Source organism: Bos indicus x Bos taurus, chromosome 18 (genome assembly GCF_003369695.1).
Source record: "Bos indicus x Bos taurus breed Angus x Brahman F1 hybrid chromosome 18, Bos_hybrid_MaternalHap_v2.0, whole genome shotgun sequence".
Classification (NCBI taxonomy): Eukaryota; Metazoa; Chordata; class Mammalia; order Artiodactyla; family Bovidae; genus Bos; species Bos indicus x Bos taurus.
In genome coordinates this window covers 41,989,096-42,016,667 of record NC_040093.1, presented here as the reverse complement: position 1 = coordinate 42,016,667, position 27,572 = coordinate 41,989,096, and the positions used below count along the sequence as shown (strand labels likewise).

The 27,572-nt window shown below is 38.0% G+C and overlaps 2 protein-coding genes and 1 non-coding gene across 3 annotated transcripts in view; all 3 read left to right on the top strand.

Annotated features, from left to right (window-relative positions):
- LPCAT2 (lysophosphatidylcholine acyltransferase 2) overlaps positions 1 to 27,572 on the top strand; it is a 64,238-nt gene that overhangs the window by 30,286 nt on the left and 6,380 nt on the right. Inside the window, exons 11-12 of the mRNA XM_027516536.1 lie at positions 1,782 to 1,935; positions 23,801 to 23,899. Coding sequence (XP_027372337.1) covers positions 1,782 to 1,935; positions 23,801 to 23,899 — 253 coding nt within the window. The remainder of the gene's footprint in view (positions 1 to 1,781; positions 1,936 to 23,800; positions 23,900 to 27,572) is intronic.
- Positions 10,514 to 10,620, top strand: LOC113876884. The gene has a single exon (XR_003506618.1). It is a non-coding gene; the product is annotated as a U6 spliceosomal RNA (small nuclear RNA).
- CAPNS2 (calpain small subunit 2) lies at positions 14,965 to 23,889 on the top strand. Its single transcript, XM_027516537.1, has 2 exons — positions 14,965 to 18,222; positions 23,801 to 23,889. The coding sequence occupies exon 1, from the start codon at positions 16,144 to 16,146 to the stop codon at positions 16,882 to 16,884; it is 741 nt and encodes a 246-aa protein (XP_027372338.1). The 5' UTR covers positions 14,965 to 16,143; the 3' UTR covers positions 16,885 to 18,222; positions 23,801 to 23,889.

Below are 27,572 nucleotides of genomic sequence, written 5' to 3'. Positions count from 1 at the left end.
TTTTCTTTGGTTTCATTACTGCCTAGCTCTAGAACCTACATGGTGTTTATTAGGAAAGCCATTTAGTTTATACAATTTTGTTTTTTAAAGAAATGCTACTTCAGAAATGTTTGTTAGTAGTGGGAGAACAAGAGATAGTAAACATGGGTCAGCACAAATCTGCCTCTCTACTCAGAAACGGCTCAGAGCAGTCAGTCAGTCCTGCCACCTTCTTATGAGAAGTATGGCATAGGGACTTCCCTGGCTGTCCAGTGGTGAAGACTTTGCCTTCCAATGCAGGGGTTGGAGTGCACCCCTGGTTGGGGTGTGAAGATCCCATATGCCTCACAGCCAAAAAATCAAAACATAAAACAGAAGCAATATTCTAAAAATTCAATGAAAACTTTAAAAATGGTCTATATAAAAAAGAGAAGGATGGCACAGTTATATGGTACTGGCATGAGGTGGTCAGAACTTCTCATGTGAAATAGGAATTGACTTGCAGAGTAGCAACTCTGATCATCATTACATTTTAAATACTTCCCTAGATCAACCTTCTCCTTCTGGGCACATAATTTTTTTTTTTTTAAGGCAAAATACTCCTTTGTGATTTTATGATCTAGTTTAAGACTGTTTAGAACATTCCCTTTGTAGTTCATGGTATGAAGGTGTAGCTTCCTCATCCCTCTCTGATTACAGTTCATTGTTTTCAGCTGCATCAGGGATCTGCAGAATTTATTACTTCAGTAGACCTTGGCATCCTCTCTTGGAGGGAGCTGCAGAACCAGTTACTGTATTAAAGTTCAAAAATAACAAAAAATATTTTGGGAGCTTCTGTGGTGGTCTAGATTAAGAATCTGCCTGCCAGTGCAGGGGGCATGGGTTTGATCCCTGGTCTGGGAAGATCCCACATGCCAAGGAGCAACTTAGCCTGCGGGCAATTAACTACTGAGCCTGAGCTCTGGAGCCCATGTGCCTTAGAGCTCATGCTCTGCAACAAGAGAAGCCACCACAATGAGCAGCCCAGGCACCGCAATGAAGAATAGCATCCGCCCTCACCACAACTAGAGAAAGCCTGAGTCCAGCAACAAAGACCCAGCGTAGCCACATATAAATAAATAAGATTTAAAAAGAATATTTTTTGATAATTGATGTAGGAAATACTATTTATATCTTCTACATAACAATGTTGTGATATTATATTTTTACAATATTCCTATAGATATGAAAACTTTAGTTAGTCAATGAACTTAGATGTAGAAGTATGTGTTAAGTCACCTGTTTAATTCTATAGGATGTGATATAAGCCACAGTATATTTTCCAGGGTTTTAAAGTTTTTTATAACTAACATTGGAGGAAGTGTGCATAGTCTAATGAATCCCCCATCACAACATTTTGTGAAATGTGAGCCCATTATCAGCTGGAAAACACCTTGAAAGCAAGAATTATATCTTTTTTTAAAACAACTCAGTAAGTATTGTTGACTTACTAAGTACTATTTAGATTAAAATGTGAGTCCTTGTTTTCTTCTCAGGAATCATTTATTATCCTACCACATTGCTCATCCTCCCAGTTACTTTTCTTTCTCTCAGATACTTGGGATAATTACAGTTATGCTAATACTCTTAAAAAAAATCAGAAGTCTGTAATCATATCCAATATGTGCTTTAAAATAATTCATTTTATTCTCCTTTTCAGATATTAACACTTCAAACACAGACACATGAATAAAATAGCACTCACAAAATGTCCATGTGGGTTGTGAAGGGCTAATAACGTGTCTTCATAACTCTTTGTTTAGATTGGATTGGGATGGAATTCGAAAGCATTTGGATGAGTATGCCGCTATTGCAAGTTCCTCAAAAGGAGGAAGAATTGGCATTGAAGAATTTGCAGAGTATTTGAAGTTGCCTGTTTCAGATGTCTTGAGACAACTTTTTGCACTCTTTGACAGGGTAGGTTAAAGTTTAATCTTTAACATTTTTATTTCACAAGTCCCCGCAGAATATAAATCAGCATGGCAGGCATTAGAAAAACTTGCTAGGTCACTGTTAAAGAACAAGACTGAGCCCATAGTTGAATTGCATGATTTTGATTTTTTCCCCTTAACAGTAGTAGTAGTAGCACTAGTAGTAATAATAATAGTAATAGAATAATAATTGTGAATATGTGTATGGCAACAATTATGAGTGTCTATTTTTTATTTTTATTTTATTATTGAAATATAGTTGCTTTACAAATGTTGTGTTAGTTTGTGGTGAATCAGCTATATGTATTCATATATCCCCTCCTTCTTGAGCCTCCTTCCCATCCCACCCCCCAAACAACTGTGGTTTCTGTTTCTTTTAAACTCCAGGTCAGAAATAAATATTGTCACCATATAACCATATTTGTGTATAGAATTGGAAAGGTTTATATAATTAGCAAGAATTTTAAAATTTATGTCAAAATCATGCATTGATGACATTGGTGGCACTGTTCTATTCTGAAGGTTTCTGGACTTTCCCCAAAACATCTGAAGACCAAATAGATTTTAGTTTATTTATAACAAAGTTTTTAATTAAAGCTTGACTGTTTGTCCTTATAGTGCGGATTCAGTTTTCTGCTTATGAATATGTATGTACACGGAGTTAGATAACTGAATTGTCAAAAGTTTCCTTAGGAAAAATGCATCAAGACTTCAAGTTCTCTTTCTTTCAATTTGTTCTTTTAATACGTAAAACTTACAGTAAAACTCACTTTATGATTATAGTTTTGTGAATTCTAACAAATGCGTAGAAGCGTGTAACTACCACCACATTCAAGATACACAATAATTGGGGGAAAAATTCCCTGTAGGTATGCTTTTGTAGTCAGGCCCTTCCCTCACTTTTAACTGCTGGCAGTCACTCCATCCCTTTAGATTTACCTTTTCCAGATGCCATACAAATAGAATCATTTGTATATCCTTTTGGGTCTGGCTTCTCTCATTCAGCATAATGCATCTGAGATCCAGCCATATTGTTGCCTGTATCAGTAATTTGTCTCCTTTTATTGCTGAGTGGTATTTCTATTGTGTACCACACTTGGTGTATCCATTCCCCAATTGAGGAACATTTGGTTTCCAGCTTGGGGCTATTATGAATATAACTGTTCAAAGTGTTCACATATAGGTTTTTGGGTGAATGTAGATTTTCCTTTCACTTGGGCAAACACTTAGGATTGGTTAAATACTTGGGGTTGTGATCTTTTTATTTTGCATTCATTCCTGAAGGATATTTTGGTTGTACATATATAGAATTCTGTATAGAGTTCTTCCCTTTCAACAATTTAATAATTTCATCTTTTGCCTTCAGGCCTCCATGATTGCACTGCTTAACTAGTTGTTTTTCAACTACCTCCTGCTTGCAAGAGATAGTGCTTGCTTCCACCGCCCGCCCCCCCCCCCGCCCCGCCCCCCGCCGCCCCGCCTTCTGTAGGGGAAAGGGAAGTCTTTAAAAAAATTTTTTTTTACATTATTATTATTATTTTGGCTACAAGGCATGTGGGATCTTTAGATTCCCCGACCAGGGATTGAACCCATGCCCCCTGCATTGGGGGCAGTCTTAATGCCCCTGCAGTCTTAATCACTGGACTGCCAGGGAAATCCCAGAAGTAGTGATTTTTGAATTTCAATGAGAGTCTGTGATTGTAGTGAGAAGGAGAGATAGGCTGCCCTGGGATCATTCCATCCTGGCTGGCACCAGAAGTCCCAGTTCTCTATCTACCACTGGGAAAAGATACTTTGCAAAGAAATTATAGCTTGATGACAGAAACCAGGACAGAGCTTGCTTTTTTTTCTTCTTACCCAGAGCTCATTAATGTTCCTAATAACTTACTCTGTGATCTCTTAGATGAACTATTCTTTAACATGAGGCAGATAAGCAACCGTCTTCTGTATGAATTGTGCAAACCTCCCTTCCGGGCTTACTGCAGCATACAAATAACCTTTCCTTGTCCAAGAACAGGTCATGTATCACTGCGATGGTGCTGCTAAAAAGTGTAATGAAGATTTAAGGGAAAGGAGAGATAAATTACTAGATGTAACTGTGCAAATTGGGAAAAGAAAGGCTCTTTTCATTTGTACCATTACTTGTGTTTCTATGAGATTTATATAGCATCTTTTGGTATGGCTCTGGGAACAATAAAAGCAATCTTAAAGTTTTTAGAAATATGAACTTGGTGACAGGAAGGAATATGGCAGGGACGTACAAATAAGGACAGAAAGTGCGGAAATGGAAAGTGACATGAAACAGGGACCAAGGAAGTTCAGAGCACAGCAGACGTTATGCTTGTCAAGATTTTTAATCAAGATTAAAAATAATCTCTATAGAGGTTGCCCCACCTTTCAGGTGTTGAAGTGTCATAACAGCAGTGAGAGGATTGTATTGACACCAGTTCTGTCTTTGGTGACTAATGATACCTGCCAGTGGCCTCATTGTTTCTATAGCACTGGATGTACGGGAAGATTTGGGAGTAGGGAAGGGAGTGTAAACCAAGGATTACAATAAACCCTCGTAAGCCAGCGTGACTCACTCTGATCTAGAGAATACAATTGACTCCAAGCAGTTTGGAGACTGGTGAGCCTTTGTGGCCAATGTGATCAATCACAATTTTGCATGCATTCCTTCATCACATACCAATTATTTCTGTGAGTTTTCTTCATTTCTTTGTGTAGTGTGTAGACTTGGCTTTGGATATAGACCATGAGTTGGTCTTTAAAACACTTTTGATCTCCGGCACCCTGGAAGGTAGAGAAGATAATCTGGAGAATTAACAAAGAATGCATTTGACCTTTCTTTCCTTCTTCCTTTCCTTCTTTCCTTTCTTTTCTCTCTATCTCTTCTTTCTCTTTCCTTTTTTGTTTTTCATATACCTGCATGTCTGAGCCTGTGAAGATTTGCTTTGTTTTGAGAAGCTGAACTATGCAGTCATTGCCACACCCTGTGCATATCCCAGGCTCTCTGAGAGATTTAGCTGGGGAATGTGTGTGTGTATGTGTGTGTTCCACAGGAAAGACAAAGAAGTTCAGTAATGTCATAGTTTGTTTCTGTCTGAGTAGCTTATCTTCCTAAACTCAGTGTTTATGAGGGGTGGGGGAGGAAGAAGGGTGGGAAAGAGAGAGGGTGGGGTGTTCCTCTTGTTCTTTCAGTAGCTATAAATTCTTGCAGGGCAGAGGGCTCCTCCCATGTGCCTTTCCCAATTTATCCTCCTTTCCCCCTTTTTTTCTTTACTTCTCTCAGTCTCTCCCCAAGTCTTGTGCAGTTGTGGTTGGTATTTGGGGGAAGCAGAGAGACCTAAGTATCTCTCCACATTCCCTTACTCTTTTTTTCCCACATACATTCCTGGCTAGTCTGCAAAAAACTTCTTAATGGTTTTCATTTCAGTCTGGTTCCTGAAAAAAAAAATTCTGTCTATTCAGTTCCTTCTGATAGTCTCACACATTCTTTTAGACTGTCAGATATGTGATGGCAGATAATTTAAAGGTTCAACAGAAATATGGCCTTCATGATCCAAAGCATGGCATGGTTCAGTAGTTTGGGATCATTTCCTTAGGAGAAGTCTCATCTCTTTGACAAAAAAGGAAAAATACCCTTTTGCTCGTTAGGTTTCATTCACCCTCTTTATTTTCCTGAATGTACACTGAACTCTCTAGATCAGAGGGTGATTTGGATTAGCCACAGAGTTCAGATGAGTTAGAGCTGAGAGCTGAGACAATAGTTTAAAATAGTGGCTTCTCAATATTTTTTATATTCATAATTCAGTTTTCAAGACTAGATTTTTTTGCCAGCACTCTCAAAGGGATTTAAATGCACTTAATGGGACTGAGAAACAATACTGGCTAAGTCAGAAATGATTATAACACAGTCATTTTTACAGTTATAATAGTGTCCACACAGCATCACTTTATTTCATTCATTCTTCAGTGCTGTATCCTTGAGCTGAACCTGTGCTGCCCTGCCAGCAGTATTTTATATACCCATGAGACAAAGTTCTCAAATGTTTTAGAACGCATGTTGTCTCTTTGTTGCTAGTTTGACAATATACCATGTTATCCACCTCTTACTAGGGACAAGTCACATCTCGTCTAGGCTACATCTCATGATACATTCAGTGTAATGCTCCACCTGGCACCTATCACCATGCATATGTATATGTGTGCTCAGTCATGTCCAATTCTTTGCAACCGCATGGACTGTAGCCCTCTAGGCTCCACTGTCCTTGGAATTTTTCCAGGCAAGAATTCTGGAGCAGGTTGTCATTTTCTACTCCAGGGGATCTTCCCAACCTGGGGATTGAACCCACATCTCTCGTGTTCACTGCTGGCAAACCTGTATTTCAACAGTTAGCAGACTTTTTCAGCAAAGAGCTAGATAGTAAATGGTTTTGACTCTGTGGGACATTTGGTCCTAAACTTTGAGCACAACTTGCACAACTGAATAAAATTGTTAATCCACCCCACTTAGAAGATTTTTTCTGTTTATTTCCAGTCACTTAAGCCTCTTAAGTACCCTTTCCTAACTCTCAGCATGGAAATCTGTATAATACAGCACCCTACCTTCTCTCCCCAGCACCCTACAGGGAATGGCAAGCAAGGATGCTTATTATTGTTGGCTCATGATTTAACACTTGAACTAATGTCAAGAACAGAGCATACAGGAAGAACTTGGGATAAAGAAACACATTCATTCCACACAATGAGAAACAGTCCTAAAAGATCTCCAGAAAATTTGTAATAGTCAAAAGTGCTGGATTGTCAAAGTGCTAAAGTACACACACATCTTTCCTGTCTAATATTTAAACAAAGTACATAGTAAAACCAGAAGAATTAAGTACTGGCTAGAAGGCAGAAATGGGAAAAATCATGATACTTTTCACATTTTTTTACAAAATGGAAATATCTAAATTTTCTTAGCCTGTGGTCTCTCGTGTGCATAATGGTTTTGGTAAAAAGACTGAACTTGTGGCAGACTATAGCTGAGTGATTAGTTCCTGTCATCTTTGTAGATGAATGATATACCACTAATTAGAAATGGGGAGGATGTCAATAAGAAGTAGACAGATATGGCGAGAATAAAGATTCAGAGTGACCTCTTTTAAATCAGATGTGGAACAGTGGTCACCATGAACCCTGACTGCAGTCCTTCAATCCAGTCCTTAAAATTTACCAGCATATTTTATTTTCATCTGTTTAGAAAATATAGAAAGTAACAGTAAACTACACTTGATGGATGAGATCCAGTCTGATGCTTGTTTTATAAATAAAGCTTTATTGGGGCACAACCATGCTCATTTATTTACGTACTGCCCATGTCTGCTTTCTTACACAATGCCAGACATGAATAGTTGCAACAAAGAGTGAAGTCTTCTCTCCTTTAATTTTTAATTGAAGTATTAGTTGACTTATAATGTTGTGTTAGTTTCTGGTGTACAGCAAAGTGATTCAGCTATATTTACATATTCTTTTTCAGATTCTTTTCCATTATAAGTTATTATAAGATACTAAATATAGGTCTCTGTGCTATATAGTAGTACTTTGTTGTTTATCTGTTTTACATACAGTAATAGGTATCTGTTAATCCCAAACTCCTAATTTACCCCTCCCCTAGCTCCCCTTTCTTCTACCCTTTAAACTTCCAGTTCAGGTTTGATATGTACTTTAATATTTCATAACTCATATGAAAAGAACTCATCTTGATTCTAATCTCATTTAATAGAATTTGTTATATGAAATATACTCTAAAGCTCATATGATATAATTAACAGAAGAAGGATATAACTTTCTGAGTGGACTAGATGAACATTTCTATCCAGTTGTACAAGCCATCCTGAAAGTTGGACGGTCCTATATGACCAACCATTTCCCTCTTCAGTTCTCAGGTTAACTCAGTCTCCCCGTGTAGTCCATCATAATATTGGGTGGGCCAAAACATTCATTTGAGTTTTCTGTAACATTTGACTAACCCGATATTTTCCCTCCCTGAATGTTCTAAATATCCTTTTTTTTTTTTTTTTTATGTACTAAGAATTTTTATTGGATTATTGTTGCTTGGAGGGGAGGAAATGGCAACCCACTCCAGTAATCTTGCCTAGAAAATCCCATGGACAGAGGAACCTGGAAGGCTACAGTCCATGGGGTCATAAAGAGTTGAATACAACTGAACATACACACACACACACAGTTGCTTTACAATGTTGTGTTAGTTTCTGCTGCACAGCAAAGTGAATCAGTGTTCATATATCCCCTCTTTTAAGGATTTCCTTCCCACTTAAGTCACCACAGAGCACCCAGTAGAGTTCCCTGTGCTATACAGTTATCTGTTTTATTTAGAAATATTCTTTCAAGCATGAGAATTATATGCTTTCTTTTTGGCTTCGCAGTGTGAATCTACCGAGGAGACACTTAGAGGAAACAGGAAGGAGAGGGCATTGATTAAAGCTTAACTTTTTTATTGGAGCAAGTGAGCAGTTGCTGGCCTCCTCAAAGAGTATAAGGATGTAAAGAATAGGGCTTTGTAAAGAGCAAATTGTGTCAGACCAATTTAATTTCCTCCTATGACAGAGTGACAGTCCAAGATGATAAAGAAGAAATATATATTATCTATATGGACTCTAGAAAGGCTTTTGATTTCATGCAACATGACATTCTCATCAATAAATTAGGAAGGTCTGGTTCAGATCATGTTGCAGTGAGGTGAAAGCCCCACTTGACAGAGAGGCTTCACTGAAAGTGGGAGCCATGTGTCCTTCTGTGTTTTACCCACTGCAGTCCCCCCACCTTGGAATCCTGTCTGGAGGAGCAACATACTTGATAGTTTGTCGAAATACTTTTGAAAACAAGACAGTATGTCAAAGCAAAAATAAGAGTAAGTAAGGATGTCTTTAAAAGTTATAGATCAGACCCAAGAAAAAGATGAGATTAAATTCATATATTGCATAAAAATACTCAGGCACGAGAAGGAAACAGAATGCAAGAATGAAGCTGCTACTTCATAGCACATGAAGATCTAGACTCAGAATTCTAGAGCTGAAAGGATGATTAGTGTGAAATTGCCCATCTTCCTCATTTTGCACAAAGCTTCCAGCTCAAGAGAGGAAGTTGCATGCTCAAGACTACACAGCTAGTTAGTTACAGGACTGGGAGCAGAAGTCCTAGTTCAGTATTCTTTTTACTACAGACTGTCTCTGGACTTTTAAAAAAATAACTTTCTTGAGGCATATTTTACGTTCAGCTATTTTAAGCATACAGTTCTATGATTTTTTTATTGTTTACCATAAATCAGTTTTAGAGTTTTTCTATTATTATTCCTTGTGTCCTTAACTGTTCATTCCTGTTACCTACTTATCTCCCGTCCCTAGGCAACCACTGTAGAGTTGTAAGTCCCCGTGTGTTATTCTAGACTTGGTCTAGAATCAAGACTAGAGATTTTCTGTCTGTATAGATTTGCCTCTTCTGGACATTTCAATGAATGGAATCCTATGATATATAGTCTCGTGTCTGGCAGTTTTTGAGGTCCATCTGTGTTGTTGCATGTATCAGTAATTTCACCCTTTTTATTGCCAAGTAGTTCTCTATTATATAAATATATCATATTTTGTTTATTCATTCACCTGTTAATGGATATTTAGGTTGTTGCTACTTTGGAACTATCATGAATAGTGTTGCTAATAGCATCTGAGTATCACTATTGACTTTTTAAGTTCAATAAGTTCAGTAACTCTTCCCTCCTCAAACTGAGGTTAAATTTTCCATTGAATGTGGCCTCTTCCCCTACTCTTTCTCTCCAGATCTGGGCAGTAGAGTTTTCCCAGACAGCAACCAAAGTTCCTATTAATGGTCTAATAAATAGCCATAGGGGATTAAATAGTCCAGAGAAGAAAAGGCTTGTTAATCTAATAACAGTCTTTTATTCCATGATGGCTTATGAGAAACTGTTAGCCAAATGCTCTCTATCTTCACAGAAAATAAATGAGAAGAATTGGATTTAAACTTCAGCAAAAAACACTTAGATGGGCATAAGGAGGCACATTTTATATGGCAATGGATGCTGTCAAGTTAATTTTGCAATATTATAAAAGCAAAGCCCATGTAATTTCCTCAGAGAGAAGCTTATATGAATGGATTTAAATCTGTCTGAGGCCAGATGGCCCCTTGTAATCCCCTAAAGGGAAGAAGTCCTTTTGTGGTGCTTCCTCAATGTGGTAAAGGAAGACATTTCGCCTTTGGTATTTACAGAGACCATTTCATGGTGCCCCTGAGACCAGTTATTGGAGTCCTAGTGCCATAAAACTAGTTGGCAGAGAATTTTATACAAAACACTAGGTGTGGCAGGAGACCTTGCCCCCATGTCCTACGTAGAGCAGGGTCTCCCAGCTACTATTCTCTCCCCAGTCATACATAGAATAATCATTATTTAATTCAAGAATTATACAGTTTATGAAGTAATTTTTCATTTAATCTCCTATTTGCACTTAAAAAGTTATTAAGTTATTGAACTTAAAAAGTTAACAGTGGTGCTCGCTTCGGCAGCACATATACTAAAATTGGAACCATACAGAGAAGATTAGCATGGCCCCTGTGCAAGGATGACACACAAATTCGTGAAGCGTTCCATATTTTTTAGCATTGAAACATGTATAATATCATATATGAAACGAGTCACCAGTCCAGGTTCGATGCACGATACTGGATGCTTGGGGCTGGTGCACTGGGACGACCCAGAGGGATGGTACGGGGAGGGAGGACGGAGGAGGGTTCAGGATGGGGAACACGTATATACCTGTGGCAGATTCATGTTGATATATGGCAAAACCAATACAATATTTTAAAGTTAAAAAATAAAATAAAAAGAAAGAAAGAAAGAAAGAAAACTATTAGGTCAAACAGCCAAAATAAATAAATAAATAAAAGGTTTTCCTGGGAAAAAAAAAAAAGTTAACAGTGACACATGATTGCTATTAGCAACACTATGCATAGTAGTTCCAAAGTAGAAAACCTAACTGAGTGACTTCACTTTCACTTTTCACTGTCATACATTGGAGAAGGAAATGGCACCCTACTCCAGTGTTCTTGCCTGGAGAATCCCAGGGACGGGGGAGCCTGGTGGGCTGCTGTCTATGGGATCGCACAGAGTCGGACACGACTGAAGCGACTTAGCAGCAGCAGCAGCAACTGAAAACCTAAATATCCACTAACAGGTGAATGAGTAACCAAAAATGTGATATATTCATATAATGGAGTACTATTTGACTTCATACTTGAAGCTTAGGAGTTTCCACAGTAGCCTGTGAGATAGACTCTGTCAAATGGCTATTCAAAGTCCTCTCCAATTTCATTCTATCCTATTGAGCCTTTATCTCCTATCATTTCCAGCAATAAACTCTCATCACTGTTGAACTATTCGCCATCTATTGAATTCCACACATCCTTTAGTTCCTCTGTCTTTTCACAATACCACCCCTTCATGTATATCCTTTGTCTGTTTGGAGAACTCTGACTTAGCCTATAGTTAGGCCTACACATTATCTTTTCTATAGATAAATGTTCTCCTATCCTTTGCCTCAACAGAACTTATTGCTACCCTCTTTGGGGACTCATAGTGGTTTGATAATCCACTGTTTAGATAATATATTAGCTGTATGACCTTTTCAAAGTAGCTTAACATCTCTTGAGTTTTTCTTTCCTTATCTTGAATGTTTGTGTCTTTCAGAGGAATTATATGAGACCTAGATACCAAAGAATATTATATGCAAATATTATATAAAAATGTAATAGTTTAGTATTAATGGTATAGATGTGAAATAGACTTCAGATTATAATTACAACACCTAGGTTTCTATAGGTCTTCTTACCCATAAGCACAGTGACCCTGATGCATTCATTTATCTCTCTTAAATATTGAGTCTAAGTCCTGAAGCATGATAAATGAAATTGAATCATTATAAAGTAGACAAGGAGATACTATTATTATCATTTTGGAGATTGAAATTAAGGTCCAAAATGCTGAGAGATATAATGATTTAGTTACATCCTGGCTACTTTTCCCTGAGTTTACCAATAGAATTTCCAGAGACTTCTGGAGGACTTGTACTCTGACTCTACCTAGTATCAAGGCTGAGGTTTCTCAAGATATTGTCTGAGACTACCTGTCATAGACTGACTTTTCAAGATACATATTAAAAACATAAAATCAAATCTCACAAATGTAATATCGAGCAAAAAAGCCAGACACACAAAATCAGAAAAGAGAGGACAATACTACCAACCTCACAGAAACAAAGGTATTAGGAAAGAATACTATGAGCAGCTCTATGCCAACAAATTGGGTAACTTAGATACAGTGAACAAATTCCTAGAAATATACAACCTACCAAGACTGAATCACAAAGAAAAAAATCTGAACAGACCTATAACTAGTAAGAAGATTGAATGAGTAATTTTTAAGAAACCTCCCAACAAAGAAAATCCCAGGACCAGATGGCTTCACTTGTGAATTCCACCAAATGTTTAAAGAAGAATTAAGTATCAGTCCTCCTCAAACTCTTTCCAAAAATTGAGGAGGAAGGAATACTTCCTAACTCATTCTGTGAGGCCAACATTATCCTGATACCAAGGTCAGAAAAAGATACTACTGTTGACCCTTGAACAATGCAGGGGTTAGGGGAACCAACCCCTTGTGCAGTCAAAAATCTGCATATAACTTTAAAATCAGCCCTACATATCCATGGTTCTGCATCCACAGTTTCAAACAACCTCAGATGGTGTGGTATTGTAGTACATACATATTGAAAAAAATCCTAGTAGAAATGAACCCACATAGTTAAACCCGTTTTGTTCAAGAGTCAACAGTACATGAAAAGAAAGCTAAAGACCAATGTCCATATGAATAGTGATTCAAAAATCCTGAAAAAAATATTAGCAAACAGAATTCAATAGCACATTAAGAGGATTTTATATCATGACTAAGTGGGATTTATTCCTTCAATGCAAGAGTGGTTCAACATGGAAAAATCAGTCAATGTAATAAACTACATTAACAGAATGAAGGGGGAAAACATGGTTATCTCAACTGATACAGAAAAAGCATTTGACAAAATTCTGTACTCTTTCAGATAAAAACACTTGGCAAACTAGGAATAAAAGTAAAGTACCTCAACATAATAAAAATCATGTATGAAAAGCCCACAGCCAACATCAGACTCAATGGTAAGAGCCTAAAAACTTTTTCTCTGAGATTAGGAGCATGAAAAGGTGCCTGATTTTTGTTGCATCTATACAAAACAGTACTGGAAGTCATAGCCAAAACAGTTGGGCAAGAAAAGAAATGAAAGGAATGTGAGTTGGAAAGGAAGAAGTAGAATTATCTCTGCTCACAAAATACATGATCTTAGATGTAAAAAACCCTGCAGACAACACACACACATAACTGTTAGAACTAATAAACAAATTCAACAAAGTTGCAGGATACAAATCAACTCACAAAACTAAGTTGTGTTTCTGTAAACAATAAACAATCTGAAAAGGAAAGTAAGAAAGCATTAAAAGGAATAAAATAGTTAGGAATAAATATAACCAAGAAGGTGGAAGCCTTATACACTGAAAACTGCAAACTGTTGTTGAAAGAAATTAAAGAAGACATGAATAAGTGATAAGACATTGATGTTCATCTATTAGAAGACAATATTAAGATGTCAGTACTACACAAAGTGGTCTACAGAACCAGTGCAATCCCTATCAAAGTCTCAACAACATTTTTTAACGGAATTAGGGAAATCCATACTAAAATTCATATGGAATCTCAAGGGAGACTGAATTACCAAAATAGTCTTGCAAAAGAGCAAAGTTAAAAGTCTTACACTTCCTGATTTCAGAACTTACTACAAAGCTATTGTAATCCAAATAGTGTGGTACTGGCATAAATACAGATATATAAGCCAATGGAATAATATAGAAAGCCCAGAAATAAACTCATGTGTGTGCATACAAATGATTTTCAACAAGGGTGCCAAGCCCATTCAATGGGGAAAGAATAATCTTTTCAACAAATGGTGCTGAGATAACCACAAGCAAAGGAATGAAGTGGACTCTTACCCTATGTCATATATAAAAATTAACTCAAAATGGATCAAAGACCTAAACATAAGAGCTAAAACTATTATGTTTTGCCTTAGACAAAAACATAGAGGAAAAGCTTTGTGACATTGGATTCCTTGTTGATTTTTTGGATATGACACCAAAAACATGAGCAATAAAAGAAAAATTAGATAAATTGGACTAACTACATAAAAGTTAAAAACTTCTATGCATTGAAGGACACTGTCAACAGAGTGGAAAGACAGCTCATGGAATGAAAGAAGATATTTGCAAATCATATAACTGATAAGGAGTTAATATCCAGAGTGTAGAAGGAACTGTAAAATAGCAACAAGAAAGCAAACAACCCTATCCAGAATAGGCAAAGGACTTGAATAGACATTTTCTCCAAAGAAGGCATACAAGTGACGAACAGGTATATGAAAATGAGGGAAATGAAAATTAAAGCTACAGTAAGATATCATCTCATATCCATCAGGATGGCTATGATAAAAAAAATCAAGTCTGAGGAAAAATTGGAACCCTTGTACATTGTTGGTAGGAATGTAAAATAGTGTAGCCACTGTGGAAAATAGTATGGTGGTCCTTCAAAAAATTAAAAACAGATTTACCATTTGATCCAGCAATTCTGCTTCTGGGTAGATATCCAAAAGATTTGAAAGTAAGGACTTGAAGAAATATTTGTACACCTATGTTCATAGCAGCATTATTCACAAAAGCCCAAAGGTGGAAGCAGCCCAAGCATCCATCAGTGGAAGAATGGATAAACAAAGTGTTATATCCATACAATAGAATATTATTTAGCTTTAAAAAGGAAATAAATTCTGACACGTGCTGCAACATGGATGAACCTTGAAGACATTATGCTAAGTGAAATTAGCCAGACACAAAAGGACAGATACTGTATGATTCCACTTATATGAGATACCTAAAACAGTCAAATTCATACAAACATGAAGTAGAATGGTGCTTGCCAGGGCCTAGGGGGAGAAGGAAATATTTAATGGGGACAGAGTTTATTTTGCAAGATGAAAAAAATTTCTAGAGTTGGATGGTGATGATGGTTATGCAACAATGTGAACGTAGTTAATGCCTCTGAACTGTGTACTTAAAAATTGTTAAGATGGTAAATTTTATGTTATATGTATTTTACCACAGTTTTTTAAAATTTAAAAACAAGATACCAAAAAAAACATATGCTGTACAATTCCATTTATTTAAAGTACAAAATTGAATCTGTGGTGTTAGAGGTCAGAATAATGGTTACCCTTGGAAGAGGAGAGTACCTAGAAAGAGACATGAAGAAGCTTCAGGGGTCCTGCTTGTGTTCTACTTTTTGATCTGGGTCTTATAACATGGGCTATTGCAGTCTGTGAAATTCTTTGAGCTATACATTTGTGATTTTTACAGTTTTCTATGTGAATGTTACACTTCCAAAAGATTCCAGAAATGTAGATCATGAATGCGACACCAAACTGCATAGAATCAAAATCTCAGAGCATGGGATCTAGGGACCCTGCATTTAAAAAATCTCCCTTCCAAGTTTTTCTTAAGAACATTAGATATTGCAAATCTGCTGAAGGAAGAGAATTAGATAAATATTTTTCTAATGCCCAAAAATTCTTCAGTTGTGCCCTAGCAATAAATATTCCTTAGAGAAGAAATTCTTGATATCCTTAGGTCATTTACTTTCTTCTGCTAGGAAAATCCATGTCATCTGCTGAGAAAGAGAACTAAGAATAATTAACAGCATATAAAAATCTGTAGTTTAATATATTATACTTAAAATATGATTTCTTCTAATTTGTCAGATATACTGTAATTTAGGAATATTTTATTGAGGCCCTCTGAAAAATGGCAGGTGCTAGGACCTAGTGGAATTCAGGCAACTTCAGTAGGAGGTGAAGCATCACACCCCAGGGTGTGGTACAGTGCAGGCAGGTACAGAAAAGCCAGTTCTTCCACATGTAAGCTACTTAGACTCCATTTCATCTCTCATACCACCTCCAAGATTTCAGCAGCTTTTATCCTTGCTGGGTAAACCAAAAGCATGTTTCTTGCAAAGGCTATATTGGAAGGAGCAAATCAAGGTCTTGGACAAGCCCTTGGAGGCCTTCTTGGAGGAGGCGATCAGAGAAGAGGAGGAGGGGATATTGGAGGGATAGTTGGAGGAATTTTGAACTTTATCAGTGAAGCTGCGGCTGCTCAGTATACCCCAGAACCACCACCTACTCAGCAACATTTCACCGACGTGGAGGCCAATGAAAGTGAGGAAGTTAGGTGTTTTCGGCAACAGTTTGCTCAGCTGGCTGGACCAGACATGGAGGTGGGTGCCACTGACCTAATGAATATTCTCAACAAAGTCCTTTCTAAGCACAAGGATCTGAAGTCTGACGGCTTTAGTCTTGACACCTGCCGGAGCATCGTATCTGTCATGGACAGTGACACGACTGGGAAGCTGGGCTTTGAAGAATTTAAGTATCTCTGGAACAACATCAAGAAATGGCAGTGTGTTTACAAGCAGTATGACAGGGACCAATCTGGATTTTTGGGAAGTTCTCAGCTTCCGGGGGCTCTGCAGGCAGCAGGCTTCCAGCTAAATGAGCAACTTTATCAAATGATTGTCCGCCGATACGCCGAGGAGGATGGAAGTATGGACTTTAACAACTTCATCAGCTGCCTGGTTCGCCTGGATGCCATGTTCCGTGCCTTCAAATCCCTGGATAGAGATGCAGATGGCCTGATTCAGGTTTCTATCCAAGAGTGGCTGCAGCTGACCATGTATTCCTGAAGTGGGCATTAAGTCAGGACCCTCCCTGGAGGATAGGACTGCTAGAAGCCTAGCCATTCTCTCTGCATGGTTGCAGATACCCCATCTGGAGCTGTCATTTTCTGCCGAGTTCTTGCACAACAGGACCTATTTCTGAACTTGCGTTGCCCTTTATTGCTTAATTAAAACAGATTTTTCATGAAAAATATTCTGAGTGGTTTGTATGTTGGCTTTTTGAGATTTGGAATTTATATGGACCTATATATCGGATGGGGAGGCATGCAGGGCAGGCTCTCATGGAGTACATTTTAAGAGTACATTGCTTGTTTCGTGGATTAATTCCAAAGAGCAGGGAATTTGTTGTTGTTACTGTTAAGAATGAGATTTGGAAAAAAATCCTGGGATAAATCAAGAAAGCTCTCAAGAGACATATTTTTTTCCTTCAAAAAGGTGAGGAGGTGGGAAATTCAAAATCTGTCTTTCTCTTAATTCATGTCTGGTCTTCCCATTACATTAAAAATATGCTTTCCTGGAAACATATTTAACTGTACAGAAACAGGCTCAGAAATGTGAAATTAAGCAGTTTTATATAAGGTAGTTTTTTTTTTTAATGGTGAAGCAGCTATCTAAAATCTAGAATTCTTTAGTCTAATTTTTTCAGTAAAATAAAATGTAAAAGTTTTGTTTTGATATATTTATGGAGGACAAGAGTGTTGAGGAATGAAAGGGTATACTCATAGTTGAAATGTCACTGATTGCCTTAATGAATCAAAATGATCCCTCTTACATGTACTTCACACACAAAATCAGGCATGCCCAGCTGATGTTAGCCAGCTCTTGTCATGTCTTTCCCTGCCTCCTAGCAAGGAATATTCTTTCATTTGTTTGAAAACCGCAGATAGGGAAAAAAGTGAACAAAGAGAAAAAAAAAGAACATGTACACAAATCATATGTGTACGTAAATGTACACTTATATAAATCATTATGTGTATATACATGTTGCTGAGTCTTTATTGCAGTGTTTCTCAGCCCTGACTGCAACATAGAATCACTGGGAGAGCTCTTCAGGAATAGTGATAGCTGAGTCCCACTCCACACGAGTTAAAGAAAAAGCTTTAGAGGTGGGGCTCAAAGATGAGTATTTTTAAAGCTCCCCAACTTTAAATGATTCTGATGAGCAAGCAAGGTTGTCTGACAGTGCTTTAAGGTTATGCTATTTTACTGTATTTTTCATATCAGCCTCAGCTGAAAACTGAGGCCCTGCAGGAGTCAGTGTTGCCAGTGTCCAAAAGAATGAAGATAGGAGTATGGAGAAACTGCCACCCAAAAAGCGGAGGCCTTCCTTGTGGATGCCCGTTGGTTTGGCTTTTTCTTTTTTCAAATATTTATTTGGCTATGCCGGGTCTTAGTTGTGGCACACGGGATCTTCTTTGCAGCATGCGGGATCTTAAGCTTCAGCATGTGTCTAGTTCTCTGAGCAGGGATCAAACCCGAGCACCCTGCATTGGGAGCCTGGAGCCTTAACATCTGGACCACCAGGGAAGTCCCTGGCTTTCTTCGTTTTGATTCAGGTGTTGATAGCAGGGTAAACCGGAATCTGGAATCCCCTGGCCAGTGGACTCAGCTAGAGAGGGCTCATTTGCAAGTGCTCCGTTCATCTGCCTGCTGTATAATTGATTTCTATCCCTCCTGTTTCGCTAGTTTTTAATTCATTCCCTCTCTCCTACTCTACTTTGGAAGATCATCCTAAATTCAAAGATAAATCCTTCCTTTCTGACTCATTTAGAGGAAAATTGTAACTCTCAAAATGATGTAATTGGCCTATTAACAGACTCAGCTGCCTGTTAGAAATCCCCATTGAAATTGAGAGAGGTTGGCATTTGGCCTCTGCGTACACCATCATCACCATCTTATAATATTTATTGAATACCACATATGTGTGATTCTGAGTTGAGCCAAGCACAGAGATCATGTCCACTTTCCTCAAGAGAGTTGTAATTTAAGCTTGGTCTGGGGAGCTACTTAAACCAGGTGTGGTTATATAAGAGTGAGGCTGCTGCCAGAAACCACACATTAATATCAGGATCCCTATTTTAGAATAAAGCCACTAATATGTTAGGCATGGATGTAGTAATGTAGCCAGGAAAGGGGAGAGCTGCCAAGGTGCCTTTTAAGGTCTAAGAATATTAAGTTTATAATTTAACCTTTCCATGTGATGGCTGGGGAAAAGAAAATGTAGGCCCACTTTTCTCCCCTCACTTCGTTCTAAATATTTTATGAAAGTTAAGACAATTATCTCACACTAGAGTGGTACTGAGTATTCTCTTCCTCTTCACGTTAAAGGATCACTACTTTTATGATTCTCTTCCTGCATGCCAGGGCAAAACATTCTGATATTACTTAAGTTTCTCTTTTATTCTCTTATGAATTTGTATAAAACTTGTATAGATTACCCAAGGCACTAGAGTTGACCCCAGAAAATTTAGTTCAAAGTCTGGATTTTTCTGAGTAACCCAACCTTTGGCATTGTGTCAAACCAATAGCTTAAGAAGTGATTGGATTTCTTAGTTTCCATTCAATTTTTTTTTTAAGTTGATGTTTTAAAGGCAGATTTTTCAATATAAAAGGAAGAGTTTACCTAATACTTTTTTAAAAAATTTGCCTTTCCTACATGGAAAGCTACTGATAGCCTAAGATGAAGGACTTTGATTTATATAACTCTATCATTTAAAAATTTTTAAGAGCAATGCAATCAATGTAGTAAGTAGAAAATAATAATGATTTTGTTTAAATGTGACATTATACATTTACACTTTTAAATTGCGAAGTATCCCATATGATTTTGGAATACACTTAATCTTGATACAATCCACTGAATTCGATAACCTGTAACAGCAGGAAAAAGAACTGTGTGTTCTGTACCTAAACACAGCAAATGTTCAAAAACATTCAAAATTTGTATATCATCTCAAAGTTCACTTTAAAAATATTTTTTGAGTAATAGTGCATGTGTTTTTTAAAGTTTATTTATGTATCAACTTCAGTCAGAAATTTCACCAGTAATACTACACAACTCAACTACAGTAGGACCTTAAAAAATGTTTGCTCAAGCACCTGCAGGGCACTGATATTAAATATACCTATAGCTGAAACTCCAGTACTTTGGCCACCTCATGCGAAGAGTTGACTCATTGGAAAAGACTCTGATGCTGGGAGGGATTGGGGGCAGGAGGAGAAGGGGACGACAGAGGATGAGATGCCTGGATGGCATCACTGACTCGATGGACATGAGTTTGAGTGACCTCTGGGAGTTGGTGATGGACAGGGAGGCCTGGCGTGCTGCGATTCATGGGGTAGCAAAGAGTCAGACATGACTGAGCGACTGATCTGATCTGATCTGATTGATCCTGCAGTGCTTTCAGAATTACTTTTTTTTAATGTCTATTTTTAATGCTAAGTGGATTAAAACAATTTAATTCCTAGAAATTGATAATATAATTATGCAGATGGGTAGAAATATGCTCTTAATAAGAATACTGAGGGAAACAGTGCCTCTTCCTGAACTCTCCTGTATAACTGAGAGTTTATTGAATTTGAATAATAGTGCTTTTCCTGAGAAGTTCAATTGATTTTTACAGGAAAAAACCCACAGATTTGAGGAATCATTTCTTTTTTTACTATGGGACTAATTTGAACTTGAAAATTAAAGGACTGCATTTTACTTACACTTTTTTATTATCTGTTTTTGAATATATTTTATCATTTACCTGCTTTAATTTGAATGAGAGTCAGATTACCTAAATGTTAATTGTCATTATAGCAATAATGAGTGTTGTGACCTCAAGTAAAACTTATGTCTTAATTTTTTATTAGTAAAAATAAAGAAGTTGACTGGATGATTTCTAAGATACCCCCCAGTTTGAAATTTTGTTATTATGAATTTGTATGGTATAAAAAAAATGTATTTTTTTTATTAGTCCAGTAATAAAATATCTCAGAATAATTTCCATAATATGTTTTTTCCTTCACATTATTAGGATAAAAACTCACATAAAATTTCTCATGTGATTGATTATCAAGAGTCTGCTTTAATATTCTTTTTTTGGTCAAAGCCACTCATATAAAACTGTTAATTAAAATCAGGGGCCCAGAATATTACCTTTATTTGTGAATAGCAGTAATATTACTAATTAATATTAATAGCAGTAATATTAAGAGTTCTTTAGATTTCTGGTGCTCCATTCAAAAATAAGTTATACTGCTTTACCTGTATTATAACATTGGATTTAGTAGTATAAATAAAAATTGGATGCCTCACAATAAATTCAAAGGAGTATTTCAATAGGTGGTAACCGTACTACCTATGGCTGTATCTTCAGTGTCCATAGATATTCTCTTTCTTAAAATTTATTTAATCAGTGTATTAAGTTGACTTACAATGTTGTGTTAATTTCTGCTGTACAGCAAAGTGATTCAGTTATACATATATATATATATATACACATACATACATACATTCTTTTTCCTATCTTTCTCTATTATGGTTTATCACAGGATATTGAATATAGTCCTGGATCATTCTTATATCTATTCTTCAGAACTTGTATTTAACACTTCTTTGTTTCTTAGTGGAAAAAAAAACCAATTGCACAAGAAATTTACCTTATTAGACATATATCCACAGTTCAATAAGCTGTTCAACCGCTAAGGCCTAATGAACAACAGCCCTCCATAGTACATAAGAAAATTAAATAGAGTCACAGCAAGGAAAATTTATGTCCCTTAAAAGTCTCCCATCTCTGAAACTTCGGGGTGATGACAGTGTCGCTGTCAGTTGTGGTAGTGGTTGCCCTGGTGTCTACATTTTTTCAAAGAACCTTAAACTGTACCCTGAAAACTGATGCTTGTTATTGACTGTAAATGATACCTCAATGAAGTTGATTAAGGGGAAAAAAAATAACTCTTTTAGAGGCTGATAATCAGACAAAAGGGCTTCCTAGGTGTATCAGTGGTAAAAAACCCACCTGCCAATACAGGAGCCATGGGTTCAGTCTCTGGGTCGGAAAGGTCCCTGAAGAAGGAAATACTGCAGATCCCACGCCAGTATTCTTGCCTGGGAAATCCCATGGGCAGAGGAGCCTGGCAGGCTACAGTTCATGGGGTCATAAAAGAGTCAGACATGACTTAGCAACTAAACAACAACAACAACAACAAATCAGACAAAAATGGAAGTCAGATCTGAGTTTTTAATCTCAGGAAGAAACCCTATTACTTCAGGGAACTCTTGAAACCTCTGTTTCTACCTTATCCAGTGGGCTGATTAGTGAAGGTAAATTACTTTTTTTCGTTCCTACCCTGCAGCAAAATAAAGGTAACATGGTGACAGACTTGGTTGCTTTGAGAAGCTGACGGGGGACTTCCCTGGTGGTCCAGTGGGTAAGACACCACGCTTCCACTGCAGGGGGCATGAGTTCAATCCCTGGTCAGGGAACTGGGTCCCACATGCCACCATGACACAGCCAAAACCAAAACTCACAGAAGCTGCAAAATGTTTCCCTAAAATAATGTACGTATAGAAAAGGCACACCCTTTCAGGGGCTTCAAAGCGTTCCCTTTCTAGCTCATCTGTGAAACCCTAGTGAAGAACACTGCCTGAATGTGTTAAGGTGAACCCAAAGTAGTAGGTAAGGGTAGATGAGGAAAAGGTAGCATGGTTTTTATCACCTACCTGTGTGTGCTAGGCAGTGAGAACACACTGTACAGAAGGAAGGCAACCCTTGCCCTAGGGGAACTCCTAATAGTTGAAATGTAGACACTTAGTCACAGTTAAAGATTATGGTCTTATCAGTACCAAAAGTCTGCTTACTTATCAAGGAGCACACTAACTTTGTTGTTACTAGTTCATAGCTTATCTGGAAACTCATCACTTGAAGATTTTGCTGCCAAAATGATCTCACACCTGGGATTATAATTATTGTGCTTGTTATTCTGTTTTCTTTTTTTCTCCCTTCTACTCCTCTCTCTCCTCCTCCATCTTTCTCTTCCACTCTCCATCTCACTTTTCCTTTCTCCTCTTTCCCTTTCCTTGTTGTTTGTTTTGCCTCTTTTATCTCTTCCTTCTGTCTTCCCTCCCTCTCTTCCTTGCCTCTGTCTTCTTTTCTCCCTGTCTTCCTTAAGCTCTCCTTTCTCCACATTTCATCCCCTCAGTGTTCCTGTCTAGGTGAGTAGTTCATGTGCAGGAAAAACTCTGCATTCAGTCAGCATGGGTTAGAATTATCAACCCATCCTTTTGTATTGCCATCATGAAATACCTGATGAAGTGTATAGATATTAACATCATATGAATTAGTTTTAGTTTCCAGAGGCTTAGAAGTGCAGGATCTTCCAGGGCCTGATATCACTAAGGGGCCCTTGCCATTGCTCATGTTTGCTTACTTGCTCCTGCTTTATTGCAAATTAAGCCTGGAAAGAAAAAAGAATGTAGCTATGATTATTGCCTCAATTGGCCCTTTTCCTTTCCCTTCTGTTTCCTACCTGTAGAGGGTCTCTTCGTGACCCACTGAGTGTTGGCCATCCTGGCATGCCCACCATCAATGGTGGGATGAAGGCTTTGGTCTCACCTAGGAATGAGTCCTCCATCCTGCTTCCCAGAGAGACTCCCATCAAGGCTGAGCTCAAAACCCCATGCTGATATCCATAGAATCACTCTTAATGACCGTCAGTGATAAAATGTTTATATTTATCACTGAACACAAATCTATTTTTCTTCCCTCTGAATTGGGCTGCTCACTAGCTGTTCTATCTCAGTGCAAGCTTTTTTCCAAATAGACTCAGTGCATGATGATGCTGAGTTGCATGGCCTGCCTGAATTTCGCCTTGTGATTAATAGTTATTCAACCAATGGCCCTGCTAATTGATTTCACCCATCCTTTCACAGAACCACGATGGCAGTATCGACTTCCGAGAGTATGTAATTGGCCTGGCTGTCTTGTGCAACCCCGCCAACACAGAGGAGATCATCCAGGTGGCATTTAAGGTACTGTCAGCCCCACTGAAAGCATCTAGATCTGTCTCATAAACAAGTGTTGACTCTAAGTGTATTATTTGAAAATCAGTTCATCCATTACAAGTGTTTATAGATTTGCTGTGACATGAACACGAGAATAATGTGATTAAGACAATCGCTACTGAGAATAAAGAAAACACAAGCATCCGTTTAAGCAAAAAAAAAGTCTTTGGAAGCAGCCCAGTTAGCAGCATCGAGATTGAAGAGCAGGTGATTTAATAAATTAGCTTAAAGATTATTTCTTTTCAGCCTCCCTATTTGGGAGCCCCAAAGTGAGGTTTATAAATAAACACGACCTGTCTCTTGTCATCCTAGTTTGCCATGCAGAAAGTTTTGATCCATCCTTATTTTCTCACTCTATGTGTCAGAGATGTTTTTGGCGATCTTTTCCTGATGAAGTTTATTTTGTTGTGGTGGTATCAAGTGATAAGAGTCCACATACATGACTCAGAAGACACATAGTAAGATCAAGTTTTGATTTTACTTGAGAACAGAGCATGTATGATTAGAATTCGGAAAGGAACATCCCATTCAAATACAAATTAGATGAAGCACCTTTCATCTGTACCATGATGTCTTGGATTTCCACCCTGTATGTTTCCTGTTGTATCATATATATTGTCATAGCAGGACAGGGGATTAGGGGGCAATGAATAAAATCCATGTCCCCCATCCCCAGCAGAACTTAATGGAGGTTTAAATGATGAGAACTCAGATTTCATTTATCACTTATATGTGCAAAAAGAGGGGAAGAATACATTCCCAAAGTATGTTTCAATTCTTTAGAGATGAAAGGTGCTTCATCTAATTTGTATTTGAATGGGATAATCATACATGCTCTGTTCTCAAGTAAAATAAAAGCTTGATTTCACTATGTGTCTTTTAAGTCATGTATGTGGACTCTTTTATCATTCAGCCCCTTGAGTCTCTGTTTCATCCACCATATGCCTGAGGACCTTTCCCATGTCTGTTTCCTACTCTTATTTCTTCCTGATTTTCTCAGAGAAGAATATCCCACTATGTCCTCAACAAGTGTCTTCCCTTCTATTATTCAGGAAGACTCTTCCTCCCAGAGTCCTTTCTCACGTCTTAGAGACCGTCCTGGATAGCCTCAGGAATTTCCATGTGTTTTGTCATTGACAGAGAGCCCCCAAGTTGACTTTTTATTTCAGATTGTTTTCAACAGAATTAACTGCTGGGTCTATAAAGAACCTAAGAGGCTGATGCTTAGCAGATGGTCACAAGGAAAGGGCCAGAACACTTTCCAAGTTGAAAACTTTTGGCTTTTACAGACTTATTCATCGTAAAACCTAAAATTATGCACATAGCTAACTTATTCCGATCCAGTTATTTCTGTTCCCGTTCTGGGATTGTCTGTGTGATTATAAGTTCAGCTGGGCAAGTGGTCACTTTGGGCTTACCAATGAAAGACCTGATAGAAAATTTGGCCCTTAATCATAGTAATTATTGTTTTTAAAGAAGTCCTGAGATTTTTCTCTAGCCTAGACCTTGGTTTTGGGGGTGGAGAGGTAGGGAAAGGAAAGGAGAACTTAAAACTATAATTAGCTCTTTTTTTCAGTAAGGCAAGTGTCACGCTTTATTTTGGTTATTTTTTTAACCTTCTCAAGGGTGTTTGATGTTTTTGAAAATGATTTTGGCAGGCTTCTATGTTTTTCATTTAGCAGTATCATTTTATATATACAGGATCCCTTCTCATCCTTCTATTTGAGTAATGCTTCACAGTTAACTGCCCATCTTTGATCATATTTCATCACCATGGTGACCTTTAGAGGTAGAATATTAGTCAGCATTCTTCAGTCATTAGCAGTAGACTGGCTGAGGAATCAGTTGTGAGGACAACAAGCAGGCCCCTGGGAAGACCCTGAAGCAGGCAGCTCCAGAGGTCCCAGCTGCGGGAACTGCTCTACGTCTCCCTTGGGCACTGCTGTCAGAGAGACAAACTCCAAACTCTGTTCATCATTCAGATGCCAGGCAGGGTCCTGGTGGTCTTGAACCATGGGCTTGCTAGGGAAGACAGGATGTTTTGATTCAGAGCCAAGTTTACTCTACCCAGCAAGGATCTCATTTAAAAATTGATGGAGAGGTCAAAAGCTTTACAGGCAAGCAAAAGTTAAGAGAATTCAGCACTACCAAATAAGCTTTACAAACAAATGCTATAGGGACTTCTATAGGAAGGAAACACAAGAGAAGGAAAAGACCTACAAAAACAAAACCAAAACAATTAAGAAAATACCAATAGGAACATATATATCAATAAGTACTTTAAATGTAAATGGATTAAATGCTCCAACCAAAATACACAGACTGGCTGAATGGATACAGAATCCTGCAGCATTCTGTGCACTGAGGAGAGAGCACTCCCCCATTCTCCAAGGAAACTGGGGTGTTAAACCTTCTACCAGAGCCCAGAGGATGGGATTTACCTGAGATCTGGGAACTGTGTAGCAAAGAGACTATTGGGAACATGAGGAATTGAGAGAAATGGAGGGGTATTATGGGGTCGTTGTGGCAAAATGTCCTTTGTCACAACAACTGTGATAGGAAGTAAAAGCCCCAGGATGGATGTGTGAAGGGAACTTATACAGAAGAGAGAGCCGTCAAAGAACCAAATGTGGCAGGAATTTAGACGATTTGATGAGTTGGTGAGAATTGTTTAGGAATGGAAGATTTTTATAGAAAACTTAGAATTTATGGGAGTGGGGTGTGTGACAACCTGGCTGTTCATGTCTGAAGTCTGAGGCCCATAAAGAGCCCTGGGGCTACCATTTGTAAAAACAAATGCTAATGCACTTTGTACTTTCCAACTGTCTTATCCTCCATTCAGGGGCTCAATGTAGGAAGTGGACTAGGAGTCTGTGTCTTCTCATCAAGGGACAGGAAATCACAACTTCAAATTCTGTTTTTCTCCTCCCACCCTAGTGGATGATTAAAGCACTATTCAATATTTGCTTGTTGTTCATTTCTCGATTATCACACCTTACCCTATGCCTGTTTTTGATTATGTGTTTAGTCAGAAGTGGATACCTTAACAGCAGGAGCTCTAGATATTATCTGCCTGCCTTTGAGTGCCAGCTTGACCACCGACAAGCTCTGTGACCTTGGGAAAGTTGCCTGGCTTCCGTGTTCCTCAGCTTTCTCATCTGTGAGATAGGACTAATAACAACCCCTCCCTACATAAGACTCATTAGGGGAGACTGTCATCAGGGTTAAATGAGTGTGTAAAGGGATTTGAACATGTTGGATCAGTGCCGGCAAAGAGTTAGTGTTGATATCATTTAAAAAATGTGAATACCCTGGAGAAGATTTTGAATATGACATATCAACTATCCCTGATTTGCAACTTGACTTTCAGTGTATCCCACCCTTTCCCCTCTGCCTATAAACATATTCAGTCTCTCCCTTCCTGTAGGCAGCCTCCTTTTGTGCATGGTTGTTACCCCATTTCTCTCCTGCCCTTTATCCATAATTTCTTTTTAAAGTAATGATTTATTTTTGGCTGTGCTGGGTCTTTGTCACTGAGCAGGCTTTTCTCTAGTTGCAGAGAACAGGAGCTACTCTCTAGTTGCAGCGTGTGGGCTTCTCATTGTGGTGGCTTCTCTTGTTGTGGAGCACAGACTCTAGT

Excerpts from the sequence above, each read along its gene's own strand:
- CAPNS2 (XM_027516537.1), top strand. The coding sequence starts at position 16,144 with ATGTTTCTTGCAAAGGCTATATTGGAAGGAGCAAATCAAGGTCTTGGA.